The sequence below is a fragment of the Neovison vison genome, chromosome X (assembly GCF_020171115.1).
Source record: "Neovison vison isolate M4711 chromosome X, ASM_NN_V1, whole genome shotgun sequence".
NCBI lineage: Eukaryota > Metazoa > Chordata > Mammalia > Carnivora > Mustelidae > Neogale > Neogale vison.
Window position 1 is genome coordinate 122,497,512 of NC_058105.1, and position 22,651 is coordinate 122,520,162.

The 22,651-nt window shown below is 44.9% G+C and overlaps 1 protein-coding gene across 1 annotated transcript; it reads right to left on the reverse strand.

Moving 5' to 3' along the window:
- Positions 1 to 277: 277 nt before the first annotated feature.
- Positions 278 to 21,243, reverse strand: TLR7 (toll like receptor 7). The gene is given in 4 exon segments (XM_044235397.1): positions 278 to 5,554; positions 20,600 to 20,665; positions 20,668 to 20,700; positions 21,055 to 21,243. Coding segments are annotated over 4 exon segments (3,264 nt in total). The 5' UTR covers positions 21,070 to 21,243; the 3' UTR covers positions 278 to 2,404.
- Between the last annotated feature and the right edge of the window lie 1,408 nt (positions 21,244 to 22,651).

Below are 22,651 nucleotides of genomic sequence, written 5' to 3' on the forward strand. Positions count from 1 at the left end.
TCTGGCTGAGGCACAGGATGCGTCTGAGGAGAAAGCACACAACCTGGCAAGTCCAGTGAGGAAAGGAGCTGGGGGCCAAGCCCTGACAGTGGAGGGGGATTCATGGGCGGTCGGGAGTCCCTTCGGGTGAGCCGAGCAGCGGGACATTCAGAACTTCGAAGGGACCCAGCAGTCACGCGCTCCTGGTAGCCTGACTTAGTGGCCTCAGTCATAGAGAACCGCATGGAGGGCCCTCTGAAGGTTCACCAAAGAGTGACCACCCAAGATCACAAAGAATTTGGGATGAAAACCGTTTGTCGACGCGCTTCTGGTTGTTTCCTACAACAAAGCCTGGACACAACATCATGTCAAAATATGCTGTGGTTTCAAAGATGCATTATCTTCAGTTTCCCTTCCTCTTAATTCATTTCACAAGATGTTTAAGCTGTCTTCAAGTGCTTTATGGTTTATAAATCACCCAAATGGCTTCAGCCTGATGTGTTGGTGCGTTTTAATCAAAGAAGCTTTATGATGGCCAAGAGCCAAGTTTTATGACATTATGTTTGTTTTCACTGAAGAAGAAGAAAGGTGTCTATTAAGTACAATAAAGGTTAAAGATGTTGTCAAATAGTTGGCTCTAGCAGCTTATGTCTTAATTCATTCCAGAGACTGATTTGGGAATTTGTAACCCTTACCGATTACGAGTTGTTTGGAAGGAATATATATATATACTGTGTATTTACAGCTATACTTAAAGTCAAACCTTTGGCATTTCATATGTACTCGGTGTCTCCCAACGAATGCTCCAAGATTTGAACCCATGAACACTATTTTCTAAAGGCCACAGGCAGCCTCTGTAAATAGTCCCTCTCATGAAATGAAGCCAAGTGACCAGGTTTCAAATGTTGAACTCCTGAGACTTGAGACCCAGCTGGAAGTGTGTGTGTCTTCAGTATGTCTTGGTCCTTTCTGTTGCTGCCTTTGAGTAGGAAAGCGGGCATTCAAGGCCTCAGCCTTCTGAACACTGAGGTCCAGAAACGTCGCTCTCTCCTCTCCCTACCTGCTTCCTGCAATTTAAAGGAATCCATAGAAATGTCATCATTGCCCGATAACTGTATTTATTAAGTAAAGAAACGTTCCTGGGGTCCTCCTGCAGAGTTTACTATCAAACTCATCTCATGTTGATGAATCAAGCTGGCAGATAATTACAGATACACGGTATTAGTCAGCAAAGCGGTCGGAAAGGCCATTGCATGAGGCAATGTTACTTTTGGACACAGAACTTGGCAAAGCAGATAAAAATATCTGAGTGCGCTCAGGCTTCTACGTAAGGAAACATCATAAACCAGGTGACTTAAACAACACATACTTATTTCTCACAGTTCTGAAGGACAAAAGTCCCGGCTCAGAGTGCCAGCAGCACCTGGCTCTGGGGAGAGCCGTGTTCTGAGCGGTGAACTGTTGACCTGTCTTTGTATCCTCACACCCGGACAGCAAGGAGGTCTCTGCTGTCTTCTTATAAGGCACTGATGGAATCCCTGAGGGCTCGTCTCTTCATGACCCGATCACCTTCCAGAGGCCACACCTCCTGATACCATCACACTGTGGGGGTTAGGATTTCACATCTGAATGTGGGAGGGAACAAACGTTCAGTCTGTGACAACTTTAAGCAGGTCAGTTATCTTCGAAGGGAAAGAGCCTCACTTTGTGCAAAGCCAGATCACTTTAATTTTCTCATGTGTGAGTGGACTATGTCCATCAGTACGAAAGATGTTCTTTGCTATCTCCCCACGGAACCCAGCAACAGGCCCAAGGGCCAAGAGAGAGGAGCACCCAGGCGACCACTGGTCAGGAGCCAATTCTCGGTCTGCACAGAAGGGGGCGCTGCATGATACAGAAGCCGAGGGGTGAGGCGTTGACTGTGTTTTCATTTCACTAACGGTGATACATTGTAATATCGTAGGCGGTGCTCGCTTTGGCAGCACATATACTAAAAATGTAATGTCAAAGGCGAAGACCCTGAGCACCTTTTACCATATCTCTAGACATACCAGTACTTGTTATGGGTGTAAGTGCGATTCTCCGTGTTTTGAGACGGTGTTTATTTCATAATCACAAGAGAATAACGGGAGAATCGGAGCCTCGTGTCCTCTCCTTGCCACCGTTCTCCCAGCATCATCTATCCAGGAACAGAAAGGAGAGGCTCAAGGGCAAACGGAGTCACAGAGGGATAAGAAAGAGGATTGCATGCGACATATAAAGTCCATTATTCCAATTCCTTGGTCGCTGTGACTCCCCTTTCTGGTATGGACCACCCTGGTCTTAGAGAATTGGAAAACGCCCTTTGAGTGAGCCATCTATCGGAAAATCTAGGCAGTCAAGCTTCTCCTTGGTAAGGTGGGAAGTCCCATTTTGCAAAGAAGGGCTAGACCGTCTCTTTGAACACCTGACTATAGGTCCCATGATTGTCAGTGGCCAGGGCGTTTTTCAGACACTGCCAGAAGTACGGCTGAGCCTGAGGGTTTGTTGGCCACTCAAGGACAGAACTCTTACACAACCTCTTCCGGAGCTGGAGGAACTTGGATTTCTGAAGGGGCTTCTCAAGGAATATCAAGATAATGACGTCCACTTTTTCATCCATGAGCCTCTGATGGGACAAATAAAACGCTATCTTGAAGTTCTCAGTCTTTGCATACTTGTTTGTCATCACAAACACCGTCTTTTTGCTAAGCTGGATGCTCTGGGAAAGGTTTTCCAAAACTGGCTGCCCGGGTAACCAATCCCTTTCCTCCAGACATAAATTGAAATGTTTCTCTCTCGGGTCTTCCAAGTTGGCCACCAGTTCATCCAAAACCCATTCTGTCACCGCGGGATCTTTAGTGTCATACACCACAAAGGCGTCATAGCAAGAATCCAGGGATGTCAGATGCCGATACCCCCTTATCTTGGCCTTACAGAAATGGTAGCTATACCACACATCCCAGAAGTAGAGGTGGTTGGCTGTTGTAATCACCATCAGAGAAAGAGCCACCGACAGGGAAAGGGAGAACAGAATCAGGTTAGTCAGGTCTAACTCACAGGTATACAGATCCAGGGAGACTACACTCTGGCCCCTGTGTGCTCCTGGCCCCACACAAGTCACATCTGTGGCCAAGTAAGGAATGGTCACCTCTGTGTGGTTAACCCACCAGACAAACCACACGGCATCACAGGTGCACAGAAATCGATTGTGATGCAGAAGTAACATCTCCAGATTGTTGAGGACGTTTTCGGGAAAGCTGGTCTTTTGGATAATCTGGATTTTATTTGAGCTGAGGTCCAGATACCGCAACTGGAAAGCGTCTTGTAGAAAATACTTTGTCAGTTGCCTGATTTGATTATACTTAAGAATGAGTTTCTTGAGGCTTCTGGAACAGTTGTATAATCTGTCAGGGACAGTCTTCAGCTCATTGTAGCTGAGGTCCAAAGTTTCTAGAGTCTTCAGATGTTGGAGTCTTTCCCAGTTGAAGGACTTGAGCCCATTTTTGACCAAGGAGAGGGTCTTCAGATTTGGAGGCATGCCGTCGAAAACTTCAGAAGGCAAGTAAGTCAGGGAATTTTCCGAGATGTCTAATTCCTCTAGGTTCAGCAGATTCTTAAAGAACTTCAAGTATCTGTTATCACCATCTCTCCATAAAACATCCAAATGATTGCCTCTGAATTCCAGAATTCTAAGAGACTCGCTCTCCATGGTCCTGCTGGTGGAGGTAGCGATGTCATTGTTGTTCATCATCAGTTTCTTCAGAAGTTTTAGGTTCTTGGTAAAGTTTAACATGTGAGTAATTCCTTCTGATTGAAAGTAATGGCTGTTACTGCTAATATCTAGAACTTCCAGGTTGCGCAACTCCTCGAATGCTGTTGAGTAGAGTAAATCAAGCCGGTTGTTCGAGAAGTCCAAATACTTCAAGTCCACTAAAGGCTGAAATTCACTGCCATTGAGAGTTTGGCCAATGGTATTTCCTGACAAATTTAGGCATTTGAGGAAAGAGAGATGCCGAAAATCGGAGGACTTGATAAAAAATATATTGTTTCTACTTAGGTCCAAGGTCTGCCCATACATGTAACAATCTTTATTAAAAGGCAAGAAAGAAGGAGTCTCTTTGTTTTTGAACCTGCAACTCCTTGCATACTCATCATATCTGAAATAATGCAATGTTTCGAGGACCTGAGGTGCTTGACCTTCTACAGAAGGTCTGGTGCTAGAGCAGAAGCCAACTTCGCTTGAATCTCCTGAAGGTGATATTTTATTCATTGAAAGATCTATGACTTTCAACGTTTTGAATTGTTCAAATATGCTGAGGTCCGCAATTTTTATGAAGTTAGTGCCAAGATCAAGAACTTCCAGATTGGAAAGACTCCGTAGCGGGGACAGATGATGGCTGCTCAGCTCCTTAAAAACGTATCCTTTGATCCGCAAAACTTTCAGGTGTTTCAGGGACGAAAATGCATCTGACAGATTCAGAGCTGCACGATAGACCTGAAGTTCATAATTGAAGGACAGATCCAACTGGACAAGGTTGTGAAGAAGATACAAAAACTTGGCATCCCCAATTTCTTTGGCCAAGAAGTTTTGGGAAAGATCTAGCTCCTTCAGCTTTTTAATGTTTTTAAACCATCTTTGGGGTACATGCTGAAGAGAGTTACTGTGCAGACGTAACACTTGTAATTCTGTCAGCCCGTCGAAAGCCGATGGGTGGATCTGGAGGGGAGAATTATTTTCACAGGGTGTACAAGGAAATGGGACATTGTAACAACGAGGGCAATTTCCACTTAGGTCAAGAAGTTGCAGTTGATGGAGGTTATTAAAATCCTCTTTTTGGATCTTTGCAATGGCGTTGTTATAAAGATAGAGTTCCGTTAACGTAGATGGCAAAGTAGTAGGGACATATGTGATATTGTTAGCTTTTAGGGAGAGCAGTTTTAGGTTTTTCAGACTCAGGAAAGCATCTTTTTCAATGAAAAACGAAACGTTACAAGGGTTGCGAAAATAACAGTTTTGGCCCAAGTAGAGCCTTTCTATGTTGGTCAGTTCTGTGAGGTTATTTTTCATGATAGAAAAGATACTGTTGGCCTCAAGGCTCAGCAGCTGCAGGTTGGGAGGAAGACCCGCAGGTATTTCTAGAAGCTGGTTTCCATCCAGATAAAGGGATTTCAAATAAGTGAGTCTAGTAAAGCTTCTGGGTTTAATCTGTGGCCTCCTGGGGCATAGATGGTCTTTCGGCCCTAGTCGAACAGGTATACAGTTGCATCGGAAATCGATCTCTACCAGATAGTCCAGCTGCTGGAAGGAGGCTGGAGAGAGGCTGGGTATGTGGTTAATGGTCAGGGTGAGGTTGGTGACATTGGTGGGAATACCTCCGGGGATTTCTGTCAAATGCTTGTCTGTGCAGTCCACAATCACGTGGGCCTTCGGAGCATCCAGACTGACATCACAGGGCAGGGTTTTAGGAAACCATCTAGCTCCAAGGAGTTCAGAAACTAGGATTATGTTTAAAAGCATAAAGAGCTGTCTCTTCAATGTCCACATTGGAAACACCTGCAAGTATAAGAAAGGCCAAATCACCATCATGCCAAATCATTCTAAAATATACTAAGAGTCAGATTTAAAATTTCCCATCTGCTGCCTCTGTTTTGCTACCGTTGCAAATAAACAACCCAGGTCTTATTCTCAAAGGCCTGAAGGGCATCTCCCCACCTCTCATGACTGTACTTGCCCCATGATGGGGATTCATCATGATCGAGTTACACGTTCAGCTTTTAGCATGTTAGCTTTTCGATTCCATAGCTTTGAAGGTGGTAGAAGCAGTGTTTTCCTGTCCACTGTTATTTAAAGCAGTAAAACAAAGGAACTATCAAATAGCTACCCAAGTTTGAAATTGGTGGATGAAGGAATATTAAAATGAAAATATATTGGGAAGAATGACACATTAAGAGTTTAGTGCAGGGGTGCCTGGGTGGCTCAGTCAGTTAAGCATCTGCCTTCAGCTCAGGTAGGGATCCCAGGGTCCTGGGATCAAGACCCACATCAGGCTCCCTTTTCAGTTGGGTGCCTGTTTCTCCTTCTCCCTCTGCCTCTGCCCCTGCTTGTGTGTGCTTTCTCTCTCTCTCTCTAATAAATAAAACCTTAAAAAAAAGGACTTTATGCAGTTACAGTTTGCTCACTAATAATCCTGCTCTAGCAGACATTGCAAGAGGCTGTCACAATATTCAGACTTCTTAATATTGTAAGTAGAAAAATTAAGAGAGCCATTATCCCCATTTTACAGATGAAGACCTAGCTCCGCGACAGTAGCTGATTTGACCAAGGACACTCAGTTGTCATTTTGGTGCTGCCATTCTATGAGCTGGCTTTCCTCTTGGACTGTTTTTGGAAATCCAAGATGATCTGAAGATGAACGTAATTCCCTACACGTTGGCTTTACATTATGTGAATTTGGAAAAGAAGAGAGCAGAGTTGGGCATTGCCTGGGTGAGTCCTGACTGATCAAAGACGATACTTATGGGAGTGAAAGGAAGAGGGAACCTAGTAATAATTATGCTAAGGCTATAGGCAGAAAACCAAGACTCTCCCAGGCAAACTGGGACATATGGAAACCTACCCGTAATGGTGACTCTTTGGCAACCAGGTTTAGCATGAGAGACAGCAGGACCCTGAGGAGAAAGACCTTGAAAAGTGGGTATGGGAAGTACTGAAGAGCTTTGCTAGTCACCATATTAACTTGAACTGGCCCTGCCTCAGAAGGTGGTTTAACCAGGGACATGCCCTCAAGTTTCTGGATTTCTACCAATATTTTACTCCAGAACACTGGCTTTGGTTGAACTGGTGCTAACCCATTGAATGATCCAGTGTGGATCTCTACAACAGGCTTCTAGATCAGTGAGTGCTTTTGTCCTCCCAGTTGACTGAATCAGCCAATTGTACTGAAATCTCATAAACCAAATGCCTCCTTCCCTTAGATCCTCTAATAGAAAGGTCAGTAAGCAGGTTTTCCCTGAGCTTTCCTTTTCTCTAATTCTATTTAGGAATTCTAATTCCTTTAAGGCTTTACCTCCCAATCTGGAGTATTTGAATCCCTGGGAAGATATGGTACTAGCCCAGGGTATGCAGGAGACACTTAGATAAATATGGTCTATCTCCCTGGAGCAGTGATCTACTCGAAGGCTTAGGAGAAATGTTCATCACTCAGGGAAGAGGGGTTGAGTCAAGATGGACAAAGAAGAGAAGCAGAGCGAGCTATTTTTATGGTCCCTGATAAAAGGATCCCAGACCCTGGACTGCATCTCCGGCTATGCCTCTGACAGAAGACATGATGGATGCATGAACCCCAGTATCAGAAGGTGACAAGTACTGCTGTGAAGGGGGCCAGAATGAATAGAGGGCAGTGTGAACCAGGTGCCTTCTTCTGATCCCACTCCCAGGAACCTAGATGAGCTCCGGGGATGAACTGGGAGGATCCCTGAATTAGCAGAGTTAAAAACAGGAAGTGATACCAATCACCACCACAGAGTTTCCAGAATACGCCTAGTTTAAGTATTTCGGTGATGGGGGAGACGTGGATGCTCTAAGATGAAGACAACTCAGTTATAGAAAAGTGAACAGTGGTGAGTTTGGAAATGTTTAACAACCGCTGTCCTCTCCTAACCCACATCTCTGATTCGTGAAGTCCTGATTTATAGCATCGGCCAGTTGCCATAGTGTGAGCTGCCAGTGTGATATCACTGAATGCGGAGTTGGGGAGAGATGTGCAGAACCCTGTCCTTAACACACACACCTGCAACAATGACTGTGACATTTTTATTTTATTTTTTAATTTTTTAAAGATATTTTTAAATTTATGTAGTTGACAGAGAGAAAGAGAGAGACAGCTAGAGAGGGAACACAAGCAGGGGGATGGGGAGAGGGAGAAGCAGGCTCTCCACCGAGCAGGGAGCCCAATGGGGGGCTTGATCCCAGGACCCCGGGATCATGATCTGAGCTGAAGGCAGATGGTTAACGACCGAACCACCCAGGTGCCCCAACTGTGACTTTTTAGCCTCTACATATGGACATAGTATGAACTAGCAGGAAAAATTAACCAGAAAGTCTTTTTTCTCCCTTATCTCTAAACTTTTTCTTGCACCTGTCCATTTTTCTCCTTGTCTACTACCACCTTCTTCCTGCCCTTAGCCATTAGGTCTTATCTGGACTACCTCAAGATACTCCAAAACGGTCCCCTAAATCTCTTTGTCCTCTACAGTCCATTCCTCAAATGGCACGAGAGTAGTCTTTATAAACATGAAATTCATGAACTACAATGGCTTCCTATTATACTTTAAATCCTTATTATTGCTTATATCATGCATGCATGTTCTGATTCCAGCCTACATCCATGACCTTGAACCCTCCTTCCCCTTCTTTGACCACATGCCAGACATCTGGCCTGTTCTCTGTTCTGCATTCGATCCAGGCTTGGCACTTGCTGTTCCCTCTTCCTGAAATTATCTTTCTCCTCCTCTTCCCACAGCCAGGTCATTCTCATCCCTTAGGTGTCTACACAGATAGCACATATTCGGACAGACCTCTGGCCAACTCACCCAGTACCCTTCCATGTAGTACTAGTGATAGGGACAGTAACCTTTGTTAGCTTAGGTAGCATTTACTATATTCTTAATATCATTTTCAGTGTTTAAATAAATTAACTCATGAAATCCTCTTAATAACCACATGTAAGTGGTACTACAGATCCTCAATCCTTCCCCAAAACCTTTGGGGCTAGATGTGTTTTGGAACTAAGAACTTTTCAGATCATAGAAGGTAATGTGATATATGTATCTACATATTATATAATTACGGGGTCCCAGGGCAACATCCCATAATCAAACACACACACATCTGTGCAGTGAAACAAAGAATTTTCCACACGAAGTGGGGAAGGAAGGAAGGGAGGGAAATCAAGAAAAGCCAGTGAGCAAGCCCACAAGGACTCAAGCAAGGAAAGAACTAGCTTGTTCTGTTCTGATCAAGATTCACCTCCAAATGAATTCAGGTCATGTGTTTGCCATTGACTGAGTTACAACAAAGCTTTCATTCTGGGGATTTTGCAACTGTGGACCTCTATTATTAATTTCCATTTTACAGATGAGCCCCCTAGATCTAGTAGAGTACCCACTAGATCACCCTGCTTTATTTCCTTCATGGCCCAAAACACCGTCAGAAATTACCTTGCTGATAGCTTATCTGCTTATAACTTGCGTGCTATTTGCTTAATGTCTACCTTGCATGAGAAGGTAAGCTGTAAGAGAGCAAGGCTTTGTGTATCCTTGTGTAAAACAGTGCCTGGCATTTAATTCATGCTGCATTATGTTTGTTAAACACATGAATAGAAGAATGAATGCATGCATGAATGAAATAAAGCAAAATACTTCTAACAGATTTCTCCTTGGAGTAGATTGTTTTAGGCTACAGCCCCAGACTTGCCAAGAGATCACATTCTATCTCTTCTATTCGCCTGAGGATTCCCTTGGGAAAGAGGTTTCAGGAGCTCTGCTTTCTACTGCCCAATTTGAACCTGCCTTCTTCAAGACACTCTCTGGGATCGATCTAGACAGAAGTATTCACTCCCTCTTCTCATCTGCTACTGCCCTGATTATACATGATGTGAAACAACACTTTGGAATGAGGGCTAGAAGAATGGGTTCCCAGTCCTGGCTTGGTACTCCACTACCCACGTCCCCTCATGAGGCAGCCACTGTGCTCAGCGAAAGAGCCCCCTCCAAGAGAATGGCAGACCCGGAAACAACAATACGAGCACACCAAGGACCAAGACAACTGTCCAGGACTGAGACAGTGGACCTGGACCAGAAAATTCCCCAAAAATTCCTTAGCTAGGAATCATACCAAGTAACTGGTGAGAAAGAATTTATTTTAAAAAAAAATCAGAATTCCACTGACATATTCCTTCTTTGATTTGACAAATATTTATTGAATACCTACTAGGGGCAATAAACACACAGCTCCTGCCCTTAAAGAGCGCAAAACACAGAGGAGGAGCGACAAAAAAAATGTATGGATTTAAACTGAAAACATGGGAAGACCATTAGTTCTTTCTAGACAAGATGCTGATGCTTGTGTATGTGGAGATTAACTATACATTGTTCTTATTCCACATGGTATTTTCTGATACTTTAAATTAGTTATTTTTATCATCCTCATTAAATTAAATCTCTCTCCATATCTTTGTCCCCTTACTTTCCTCTCATAGTGATAGAGTCCCCCTTATTAGAGTCTATTTCCCAGACTCCCTTGCAGCTAAGCATGGCCTCGTGACTGAGTTAAAGCCAATGTGATGGGAGAGGAAGCGAGATGTGCAATTTCTGGGATATGTCCTTAAACAGAGGGGCTCTCCCCCTTCTTTCTGTCTGCTTCCATCTGGCTTCTTGTAATATGGGTGTTGTAGCCACCTATGTTGAATTTTGCAAATAAGGAAAATGTGCTATAGGGATGATGAAGCAACAAGGTAGATGAGCCAGAGTGCCCACAGCCTTGCATGATCTCATAGAGAAGAGTATAAATAATGGCTCAGAACTGCTGACCTCTAGGGGCTTATGGGAAATCACAAAGTTTTTATACTAAGCCAGAATTAATTGGACTTTCTATTGTACAAATGTAAACCTACTTTCAGCCAGTGTAGAATTTAGAACTTGGAAGTAAACTTCTGCTCATGAAAGAATGGAAAATATGTGACATTGATGTTATTAGGCTATGGGCAAGACAGATTCAGACGTCAGAGCCTGGAAAGCTAGCAACCCATGTCACACCATTGCAAAATAACTATCACCCATGCCATCTTGGAAGGCAGAACATGCATCAGCTGTGACTTTTGTTTTATTTTCTCAGTTTTATGGAGATATAATTAACATATAACATCATATTGGCTTAAGGTGTTCAACATGATGATTTGATAAACACATATCTGGCAAAATGATCACAGTAAATCTAGTTAACATCCATCACCTCACATCATTACAACTCTTTTTTGTTGTGGTGAAAACTTTTAAGATCGACTCCCTTAGCAACTTTCAAATACACAATATTGTTAACTACGGTCACTGGGCTGCACAGCCTTGAAATGTCAACCGTGACTCGTGACTTTACTTTTCGGGGAAATGGTTTGGCAAGATTCAGAACGATGATGCATGTTGAGGGCTTCTGACTGTTTTGGGCCATCTGGGGAGAGGCATGAGCTGTGGCTGCAGTCAGCCATCTGCAAGCAGGGATGGAAGAAAGTACAGCTCTGCCAAGTGAGGTTTTGTCTGCCTACCACCAGAACTCTAAAGTTGATTAAGACTTCCTTAATCTGAAGCCTTGAGGGCTGAAAAAGCCTCCTGCTTTACCCCAGATGAAAGCAGATGAATGGACAGAGATAATGGCCTTAACAGCCTTAAGAGGATATAAGTGTGGGCTCACATGCATTTTTCAAACATTTTTCCATTAAGTATTTTCCAGCAGACAACAGAAATCAGTCCAGGGCAAAGAATCTGATTAGGAATGCTGTCTTCCCCTTGATTCATACAGCCTCTGGGGAGCTGATTACATTGAGACTGAGGGACATTGACAAAATACAGAATTCTTAAACTTAAAATGGCCTGGAGCTGCTCTGTCTAATATGATAGCCACCAGTCACATGTGGCTATTTAAATTTAAATTAATCAAAATTAAATGTAATTTAAAAATGCAGCTTCATTCTAAATGGTAATTTAAATACCCAACGTTCTTTAGACCAAAGGATGGTGAACTTTTTCTGCGAAAAGCAGAGAGAAAATATTCTAGGCAAAATTGAGATGATTATGTGGGTATTTAAATTACCATTTAGAATGTAACTCATTAAAGTTGTAAAAACCATCCTTGGCTCATGAGCCATACGAACACAGGCAGTAGTTTGCAGACCCCTGGTCTAGACAAAAATCTTGGGCTGTATTAAACTTGCACATAGAATTAATGCTAAGAAATTCAACCCAAGATCGCCAAATATGAGAAGAAATCATATTGCCTACAAAGCCTGTAAGTCTGTTCACTGGCACCAGTTTCAAGCAACAGCATTTAACAAATGATTTCATCATCATTGCAATTCTAAGAAATAGGTTTGTTTGCAACAAGGAGAGTGAAATGCAGAGCCTACAGAACTGGCCTAAGGTAAGACTCAAATAATTCAGAAACAGAGCTGGCACCTTTGACTGCTCTGTTATACCACCTTTCTGGAAGGCTCCATGTCAGTGCACCATTCCTCCCTCTAGATGGTGAATGCTCTTAGGTCCAGAACCTTGCTTGTCTTTATATGTACTCTATCATCATGATGCCTGCCACATAGTGAGCATGAGATCAATAGCTATTGAATAAATCAAGGCTTTGAACTTTCTTAAGATCCCACAGAAGACACATATTGAATGATGATGAATAGCAAAGTACTCCAAAGGTCAGAAATAAGGCAAGGAACTGAGGAGACAACAGGAGGGCTTGGGACCTTTAAAAGAAAGGGGTAAAGTGGGAAAGTGCCACAGAAGGAAAGTCAACAGTGGCAGAGGAAGGCCATGGGAAGTGAAACTGCACAAGGTCTTCGATTCGATTCTTTCTCAGTTCTGTTCCCTTGAACCTGAAACCCCAGTGAGAGCGCAGAGCTCACATGTCTCTCTTGGGAACAAGCACAGCCTATGCTCTATAGCTGATCCCCAGGCCAGCTGGCCCTTGTGATGCAGGTCTCCGGGTTTTCCATGCCTGCTGCACCAGGAGCCTGGAACTCAGAGGTACCAGCGAGTTCGAGTTCGCATTCTCCCATCGGTGCCAAAGGGAAGTTGAACCGCAATGAGAGGTTGGATTCTGATCAAGCAAAGGAGGAAAGAAAAATGACTCAATGAACAAAACCTTTCTAAATGTTTTAAAGAGAAATAATACCCTTGGAGGCTTCCAAATTTAAAAGATATTCTTGAGAAGATGATTGAAAGATGTGAAGTTTTGCGGCGCCCAAGTGGCTCCATCGGTTGAGTGTCTGACACGTGGTTTTGGCTTAGGTCATGATCTCAGGGTCATGGGAGCCAGCCCTGCATTGGGATCCACATTCATCTCGGAGTCTGCTAGAGATTCTCTCCCTCTCCCTCCCCCTCTGCTCCTCCCCCTGCTTGTTCTCATTCTCACGCTCACGCTTGTGCTCTTGCTTTCTCTCTAAAATAAATAAATATATAGAGATTAAGTAACATATATGAACAAAAAAAAGTCTTGAAAAAGAGTTCACTCAGTGTTGAGGCAGACCTATTTTTTCATCTGATACAAATAATCCACATTATTTTGTTTTGCTTGCTTTTTTGGCAACAACTGCCTAAAGACAGTGCCCTTTGGTAATTTGATTTGTAAAGTAACCAAATACACCAGGACAAAAGCTCAGCGTTGGCTACAAATCACAGCTAATTACACAGGCAAATACGCTGGTAAATTTGGATGCTCAATTAGCGAGCTAAACATGGTTAAAATGGGAATGTTTGACTCTGTATGCACAGGTGTCCTCCTCTTTCATCAGTTACCTCTTTTTGTTAAAATGGAAAATGTGGAATTCACACTGAATAGTCATCAGCCATTTTTTTTTATAACAGCTTCCTTTTATCACATGCTTATTACATGCCAGATGCTGAAGAAGACATGGTACTGATACTACATCAATGAGCCCTGACAGTGAAATTGAAAGGACATAGAAATATTCCCATTTCCCTGATGAAGAGGTAGTGATCGGAGAGGCAACTGAACCAAGAGCCCACGCCACGCTGACCCATCCTCTTCATTGCATTGCACTTGGCATGTGAGCCTGTATCTTGCTTTACTTCCATTTCAGCTCAAGGATTCTGAGCATTGTAAGGTTTCCATATTGTGCTATTTAGAGTTTTTTTTTAAGATTTTATTTATTTATTTGAAAGAGAGAGAGAGCACAAGTAGGCAGAGAGGCAGGCAGAGAGAGAGGGAGAAGCAGGCTTTCTGTTGAGCAGAGAGCCTGATGTGGGGCTTGATGCCAGGACTGATACTGATGCATGTAATAAGACCCTAAGATCATGGCCTAAGCCAAAGGCAGCCACTTAATTGGCTGAACCACCCAGGCACCCCTAGAGTTTTTTTTTTAAGGATTTTATTTATTGGAGAGAGAGAGGGAGAAAACAAGCAGGGAGGAGGGGCAGAGGGAGAGAGAGAAGCAGACTGCCCGCTGAGCACGGAGCCCCACACGGAGCTCCATCCCAGGACTCTAAGATCATGACCTGAGCTGAAGGCAGGTGCTTAACCGACTAAGCCACCCAGGCACCCCTAGAGTTTTTTTTTTTTTTAAAGATTTACTTATTTGAGAGAGAGAGCAAGAACATGTGATATCCACTATTCCTTGAGGTTTTTTTTTTCATGAAGAACATGTGTTGCTTTTATCTTAAAAACATTTTAGAGAACCCAAAGCAAGTAATAAAACCTTAGCATAGCAATAGAAGGAAATTATGAAAAATGAACATTTCAACAAGTTTTGATTGATTCCTGCAACATGCCAGGTACCCACTTCTAAGTGTTGGGTCGCATCAGTGGACCAAACAGAAGAGATTCCTGCTCTTTCCGAAGCTTACGTTCTCCAAATAATAAACTGAAAAAGATAGAACAGTAACCATCCCATGGATGTCAGTTGGTAAGGGTTAGAAAGAAAGCGCAGGGCAGGGGGAAGGGGGTCAGGCATGTGCAGCGGGCTTGTGACCATAAATGGGGTGGCTTGGGGAGACATCACTGAGAAGCTGACATGTGAGCAAGGATCTTGAGGGAAGGAGGAAGCTGACCAGGCAGCTCTGTCCAGGGAAAAAGCATTCCAGAGGGACAAGCCTCATGCAAAGATAGAAAATTGTGCTGGAATATTTGCAACAATGGCCACGAGATGGGTGTGCCAGGAACAAGGGGAGGAGAAGAAGGATAGGAGATGATCAAAGATGGGGGCCCGTAGCCCCTCACCAAGCATGGTGGACCCTGCCGACCGTTCCAAGGAAGGATGGTGGTTTTTACTGAGTGGAATGCTGAAGAGCGACACGGCCTGACCTATATTTTATAAGGCTCATGCTGGTTGCTGTGTGGAGAACAGATAATGAAGGGCAAAGGCGGAAGGACAGAGGCCAGTCAAGAGCCTATTGCGGGATTTCAAGCAACAGACCCAGCTGGCAAGGGTGTAGGTGATGAGAACTTGCCAGATACTGGATATATTTTGAAGGTGAAGCCAAAGAAAATAAGACTTCAAAGCTCTTGGAAGAATGAGGGATTGGAAATAGCAAACATTGCTGGGAAATTTCCTGTAAAGGGGAAGAAAGACACTGGCAGGCATTCACAGGGCCAGTAGGGTCAAAAGAATTTATTTTAGGATGAGAGAAAGAACAGCATGTTATAAGGCTGGTGAGAATGAAACAAAACAAAACACCAAAAAGCATTCGCGATGATGACGAGGACGACAATGACAAGGATGACGACTTGGAGAGAAAGGACAGAAAATGGAATGTTGACCCTGAGCAGGAGAGCAGGGAGGAGACGTAGTGCTCCAGCAGGGAGGCGGGCCCTAGCCAGGAGCAGAAAACTCTCAACCCTAGTGGAGGAATCCACACATCTGGTCACACATCTCCCATCCTTCTTGGAACCCAGGCAGGCTTTCTGAGTGTTTCCATGAAGAGCAGCAGCAGAAGTGATGCCATGGGACTTCCAAGGCTAGGATGGAAAAGGGGATAGGGTTTTCACCTCACTGGGGCTCATTCTCTCTCAATTCCTCTGTCTCCCCACTTTCTTCAGGGCCCTGAACCACGAACCTTGGAGGAGGCCTGGCCACGCTGTGGCCGCCATATTGAAGAGCCACATGGAGCCGGAAACACAGCTCTCAGCGGCTGAGGCTCCTGGCCCCACCACGCCTGTGAGGGAGGGGTTTTCAGGGGAGTCCAGCCGCAGACAGAGCACACGAGGAAACCCGTGATTACCCAGTGGCAACAAGGAACCACCCCCTCCCAAGCTCCTCACCTTTCTGTAGGTAATTTGCCCTCCCCTTGGGCTCTTTCTCTCACAGGCTTTGCAGAGATACACTCTGCTTTGATTTCATTCCTCTCAGTCACATCCGTCACGGAGGGGGAAATCCATCTTGAGATGGGGATACTGGCGGCCAGGGAACAATGACCGCCACGCGCACTGCCATTCCTTTACCCAGCCGGCCGGTCAGGAGGCCAACAGACGGGGTGCCCCCTGGGGCTACTGTTTGCCAGGCTTCAGGGGACAACAGCTCCAGGATCGCACAGGGGGGGAAAAGAAAAAGCCAAGTCGCCCTAGAGTTGAAAAGGGTATCAGAAAAGGCATTTCTGGTGGTGGGAGCTTTAGGCCAGCCGGAGAAGACAGGGGTCTCATCTCCCCGTGGGGGATCCTGAGACTGGCTGGGCTGGGTTGAACCAGAGGTGAGGCCTGGCTGGAAAATAATCAGAAAGGGCCATGGAAGAGGCTGGTTGTTGGGGAACATTTGCTGGAAACCCGTGAATTTGAATTCGCTCACCTTTTGCCATGTTGATATTGAAACTGTGCCCCTAGGGGTTAATGAGGCTGAAACTGCCAGAAAGCTGAAAGCTCGTTTTTCAGACAACTGTTTCTCCCCTCAAGGTCAACTCATGTGGTTCCAGCCAGCAAACCAGCAAGGCCCTAGATTCCTACGCGAGATCAGGAGCCCAACATCCCACCCTGCGGAAACAGGTTCTCCTCTCGGGCAGCCTCCTTAGCTCCTTCCCCTGGTCCCACAGGGCCATCTGGCTCCAGTCCAGGAGCCGCACAGGCTTTGTTAACACAATGGGTGGCTCAGTCGTTAAGCGTCTGCCTTCAGCTCAGGTCATGATCCCAGAGTCCTGGGATCGAGCCCCACCTCAGGCTCCTTGCTCTAAGCCCCAAGAATAAGGAAGTTAAACTTAACTTTGGTGAATCATTTTACCTCAGGAGCCTCTGATTTCCTTCTTTTTCTATTTGCTTTATAGACTGAGGCCCCACTTAGAATTACCCTAATAATTTTTGACAAAATAACCACCCCTTGTTGTTGCAAATTTTGAAAGATTTCTAATTATAGGCTAATCTCTGCAAAGTATAATTACCATAAATGTCAAAGTCTCATTATACAACCAAAAAAAAAAGTATGAGGATATAACCGACTTATTCTAAAAATAGAGACTTTTGATCATTTATTTCCTACCATTTTAGCCCAACAGACCTAGTTTTCAAAATAAAAGAATAAAATGATATAAAGAAGTCTTAGATAAATTAGCAGCTTGATGGCTATTACGCATCACAACAAGCACCAAAGACCAGAAGATATTAAATCTTACTTGACCTTACATCTAGTCTGCTTGCTTCCCTTAAACCACCACCAAACCGTTGGCACATGTTTCTGTAAGGGGCCAGTTAGAATTTACGTTTTGCTAGCCATCCAGTGTCTGTCACAACTACTCAACCAGCAAGGAGATTGCCATGTTGTGCGAAGGCGGTTAGAAACAACATCTGAACAAACAATAAAACTGTGGGCACTAAAGTTTGAATTTAAAGTAACTGGGATGGGTCATGAAATAGTATTCTTCTTCTGACTCTTTTTTTTAAAAAGTTTATTTATTTGAGAGAGAGAGTGTGCGAAAGAGGGGAAGGGGCAGAGGGAGAGGGAGAAGCAGGCTCCCCACTGAGCAGGGAGTCCAGTGCATGACTCACTCAATCCCCAGACCCTGGGATCATGACCTGAGCCGAAGGCAGACGCTTAACCGACTGAGCCACCTGGGTGCCCCCTTTACTCTGACTTTTTCAATCACTTAAGAACATAAAAGATTTCTTAGCTTGTGAGCTGTGCAAACATAGGTGGCAAGGAGGGTATGGGCTGTGGCCACAACATGCCGCTCAGCTCTAAGCTTTGGCAAGCTTCAGAGACACAAGGGATCCGGTCGTGGTGTGCAAAGACACTGTTGGGGCCATCTGTAATGACTATGTTAATTTTAGCACAATTTTTCAAATGCTGAAATGATCTGGCTTGCTTTTACAGAATGCTTTTACTTTTAAAATTGCTTAGCCACAGCTACATACTGACACGTTTCTTTTTAATACTGATCTCCGCACTGCTGTCTATTTCACATAGTGCAAAGCATTCCAGCCTTAGCTAGGGTTTTGTTGGGGGAAAGATTTCATTTTTTTTAAAAGATTGATTTATTTTAGAAAGAGAAAGAAAGCACGAACAGAAGGAGGAGAGGGGCAGAGGCAGAGGGAAAGAGAGAGACTCCCGCTGAGTGTGGAGCCTGATGTGGGGCATGATCTCACGACCCTGAGATCATGACCTGAGCAGAAATTAAGAGTCTGACGCTCAACCAACTGAGCCACCCAAGTGTCCCAGAACGATCTGATCTTAAGTTCTTATTCTGCCACATAAGAGCTCTCGGACTTTGGTGAATCACTTTACCTCATGAGCACCTTGATTTCTCAATGGTAAAATGGTCAGAATGTGGGGCTCCTTTGCAAAACTACTAAGAAAAATAGGTAACATGTGTGTTCGTATAAATCATGCTCCCGGATTAACCAACATCGAGTAAGCATCTGCTTGAGACCCTTCCTCCCTCTTGCATCCCCTCTGCTCACGCCCACCCCCAGCACCCCTGTTCGCAAGCTCGTTATAAAATAAATTAAATTTTTAAAAGTTAATTAAACATGATTTGATGATTGTATAGCATACCATTAAACGGGGACCACAATTAAGTAATCCCTCCCCAACATTTGGCATGAGACATTCTCTTTGCCATGCCGCATTGACAACCTTGATAAATAATTTGCCACATCCTTGATCATGTCTTTAAAAAGAGTTCTAGAACTGGAGTTTCCATATCAAAGGACAGGGCCTATAACTATTAATAAGGTTGAGTCATTTCCCTGTGCTTCCTGGCCTCCTGTAGCTCTTTTTTTGAAAACTGTTTCCAAGTCTTTTCTTAGGAAAGATCTACCAAGTGCCCCTTTACTCCTCAGGAATAAGGTATCATTATGGAGTTTCACAGGTTCTGAGGGTCTCCCGGGTAAGGCTGTGTGACGGGCTTGGTCTAGGTGCGCAGAGCAGAGGGCTCGAGCATGGCTCCCGGAGTCGGGCTTCCCCGCTGAGACCACTCAAGCTTCTTAAAACCTCCTGAAGCCTCATCTGGGCCTCACAGGGCTGCTTTGAAGCTGAAACAGAACCTAAGACGTGAAGCCCTTGGCACGATGCCTGGCCGACACGGCGAGGGGCCAGTAAACCTGACCACTCTCTGTTGTTACCGGCGCCCTCACGCCGCCCCTCAGGGGCCAAAGGCAGATGTGGGCATGGGTTTGTATAAAAATAGACACCTGAGTTTCTAGGAAATGAAACTATAAGCAGTTGTTTCCTTTGCAACACAGCCCCCCCCCCCATGTGGTTAATCCTTCATTCGGCCTCAGGCGCAAAATGAGCCATGGGGCCCACACTCAGATCTAGAAATCAGCAGGGGTTCCCGCTGACCGTACTCCATCAAGGCTCATTTGGGTGACAAATAATTTCAGAAAAAGGCCACCGATGTCTTCTTCTGAATAATTTTTGACATCCCTAATAACTCACACTGCTTGCAAAGAACTTAAACACATATTCTGTGACTTGAGCCTCCTGGTGGCCCTGGAAGGGCGCATGGAGAGGTTCTTAGAATGTTCTGCCTCGACAGAGAAGGTAAGGCTGGGGCCTTGGGCTCCTTGCAGTCACTAGGCCTTGATCTTTGGGTTTCTGGGTCGGTCTTCCCAGTTTCAGTCCGGTCAGGTCAGTGTAGCGAGAATCCCTCACCATTGATCTCTGATCATCCTTGATACCTGCTCACATCCCTCAGCCCCTCCCCTCCTCCAGGTGATCGCTGACCTCCCTGGCCTGCTCACAGCAAGAATCCCGTCCAGTCGGTTTATCCAGAAGCCGCCCCAACCCCTGACGTTTTGCCTTTGCCGTTTTCCATCCACCCACAGCTACACTACTCCGTGGCTATAAATCTCCAGTTCTCTACTGAGGCCTCTCCCCACTGCCCCAAAACAGTTTCCGAACAAAGCCTGCTCTTGAAGCCGTCACGACTGTCCACCAACTCCCCTGGTCTCTTTGCCAGCACAGGTCTCCTGAGCTGCTGGTCCTAGGTGCCCCCCACCCCCGCCACATATGTACTCGCTCAGAGGACACCACAGGCTGGAAAAAGCACAAAGTAACTTCAGTGATTTGTATGGTTTCAACGCCTGAAACATCGGATGGACAAATGAAGGCCATAGAAGCGATTTCCCTAATTCAAACACCTGTTCCTCCCACCACAGCTCGCATTAATTCTTGCCCGAAGTTGGACAGAGCAAGTGTTGGTTAATCTGAATTTACATAATACCATGATTCATCTTGATTATGAAATATCGATGATGAAGAAGATTCCCCCACCCCGCAAATAACTAAAATACAAATTCTTAAATATCTCTCTGGCCAGCTGGTTTCAGTTCTTCCCACCGAGATGGCCGAGAACACTTTTTTAGGGAACTCTTGGCTGTTCTTACCCTTTTTAGTCTTCTTCCACAAAGAAATAGAGAAGTCTGGTTGTAGAGAGCAGAGCAGGAACGATGTCAAGTACAGCCTGCGAGGGATCCAACAGCATCAACTAAGATAAAGAGAAAACACTGCATTTTACATTGCGGAGAGGTTAAAGCACTGTAGCTTCAAAACACACTGGGACGTCGCTGGAAAAATGCGCTCTTGGAAACAGCCATTAATAGTATTTACTTCCTCAAAGTTATGTAAGCTAGAGGTAGACTCCAGAAAACCAGTTCTAATATTATGAAACTGACATTATCTTCAAAGAATTGACATTTTAGACTACCAAATTTTTCTTTAGATTAAAAAAATTTTTTTTTTGACATATGATTTGGGTTCCCTCTCCTCCCCTCCCCACTCCCAAAGAACGACTCACACACCTAATTAAACTACCCAAATTTGTCCACGGGTGCAAAAATACCTTTCTGGGTTGCATGGAGTGATTCTATGTCTGGAGTCTTCGGAGATAAGAGAGGATACTCAGGGACCATGAGGTCCTAGAAGGTCCACGCTACCAGCCGGAGGGCTTTCCAGTGCGAGGACAAGGTGGGGGGGCGGGGAGGGGCATGGCTGTTAAACCACCCCAGACAGGAGGTTTGCAGAAGCACCACGTTCCTCTTACTTCTCCACTGTAACTGGGGCAATGTCTTGTCTAAATGCAAAACACCCTGGAGGCGGACCTTCCTTCTTTGAATGGGCAACCCTCTCAACCCCAGCTCTCTGGACCTTTTTGGGAAGATAATTCTTTGTCGCCTCATAAGATGTTGAGCAGCGCCCCCAACCCCTCCCCATGAGATGCCAGAAACACTGCCCTTCCAGTTGTGACGACCACAGATGTCTCCAGACATTGCAAAATATCCCCTGGGGGGCCAACGAGCCCCAGGTTGAGAGCCACTGCTCTGTAGATGTCAGAGAGACAGGTCTAAATTTACCTTCCTCTGTCTTCACACTCCGCCCCCACCATCAAAAGGGCCCCTTTGGTTTGGAAGCAGGGGCAGGTCTTCCAGCTGCTGACTCACTTCAGTAGAATAGGTCAGCTGCCCTTGTCGCCTGGTGTCATATGAAGCCTTGCTTCTCAAAGTGGGGTCTTCGTGAGAACTGTCCCCCTCTTCACCGATGATCTTGTCCTTTCACCAGGCAAACTATCGGTTGTTCCGTTAGAGGTCTTGAGTCCGCCTCAGCCACCTGGAGAGAATTTGAAAAATGCAAGTTGGTGTGGGGAGATCAGCTGATAGTGATCAGGGTTAATATACTGAAAAGTCACCAGATTGGCTGAAAAATGACTAGATGCAATAGAAATAGAGATCTATTGGCAGGGGTCGGGGGGAGTTGTTACGAGCCAGACACTGTTTTAACTGCTTTGTATGTATTAACTCGTCAAATACTAAAAATAAGTAAATAAATAAGTAAGGAGTAAACATAGTCTTATATTTTTATGAGTACTGAAATTGACATGCAAAGCAGGTAAGCACTAGTTACACAGGCGGGAAACATCAACTGTCTTCTTATCAGACCAAATTGCTGTCCAAACAACATGTGCAAAAGGATCGCTGTCTCGCATGTAAACAATGATGGATCCCACGTGGCAACAGGAGGAGTGAAATCACCCTGAAATAACCCACTGAAAACAGTAACAAACATATGAAATCCTTGGAAAGAAAACCAGCACAGAACGTTTAGGAACGAAGAAGGTAGGAAGAAGGAAGGAGACTAGAATATTCTACTTCATGGGCTATGGGCTTTCCACCTGCCGCCAGGTCCACTCTGCCCGCCTTTCCATCCCGCTCCGTGTCAGGCGACCTTGGACTCCTTGACAGCACTCTTTCCGAATACCGCTGATTGTTCCTTCCCCTTGCCACTGGAGGCCTGGGGTTGCGAAGACCTGCCCTGATTGCCCTGAATCCTGTCTACACTGTCTTTAAAAGACACTTAGCTAAATTCATCAATTTCTTTCTTTGCGCATGCTGCTGTTGCCCGCCCAGACCCTGGAGTCGGTGAAGGAGCTGTAAATAAATGAA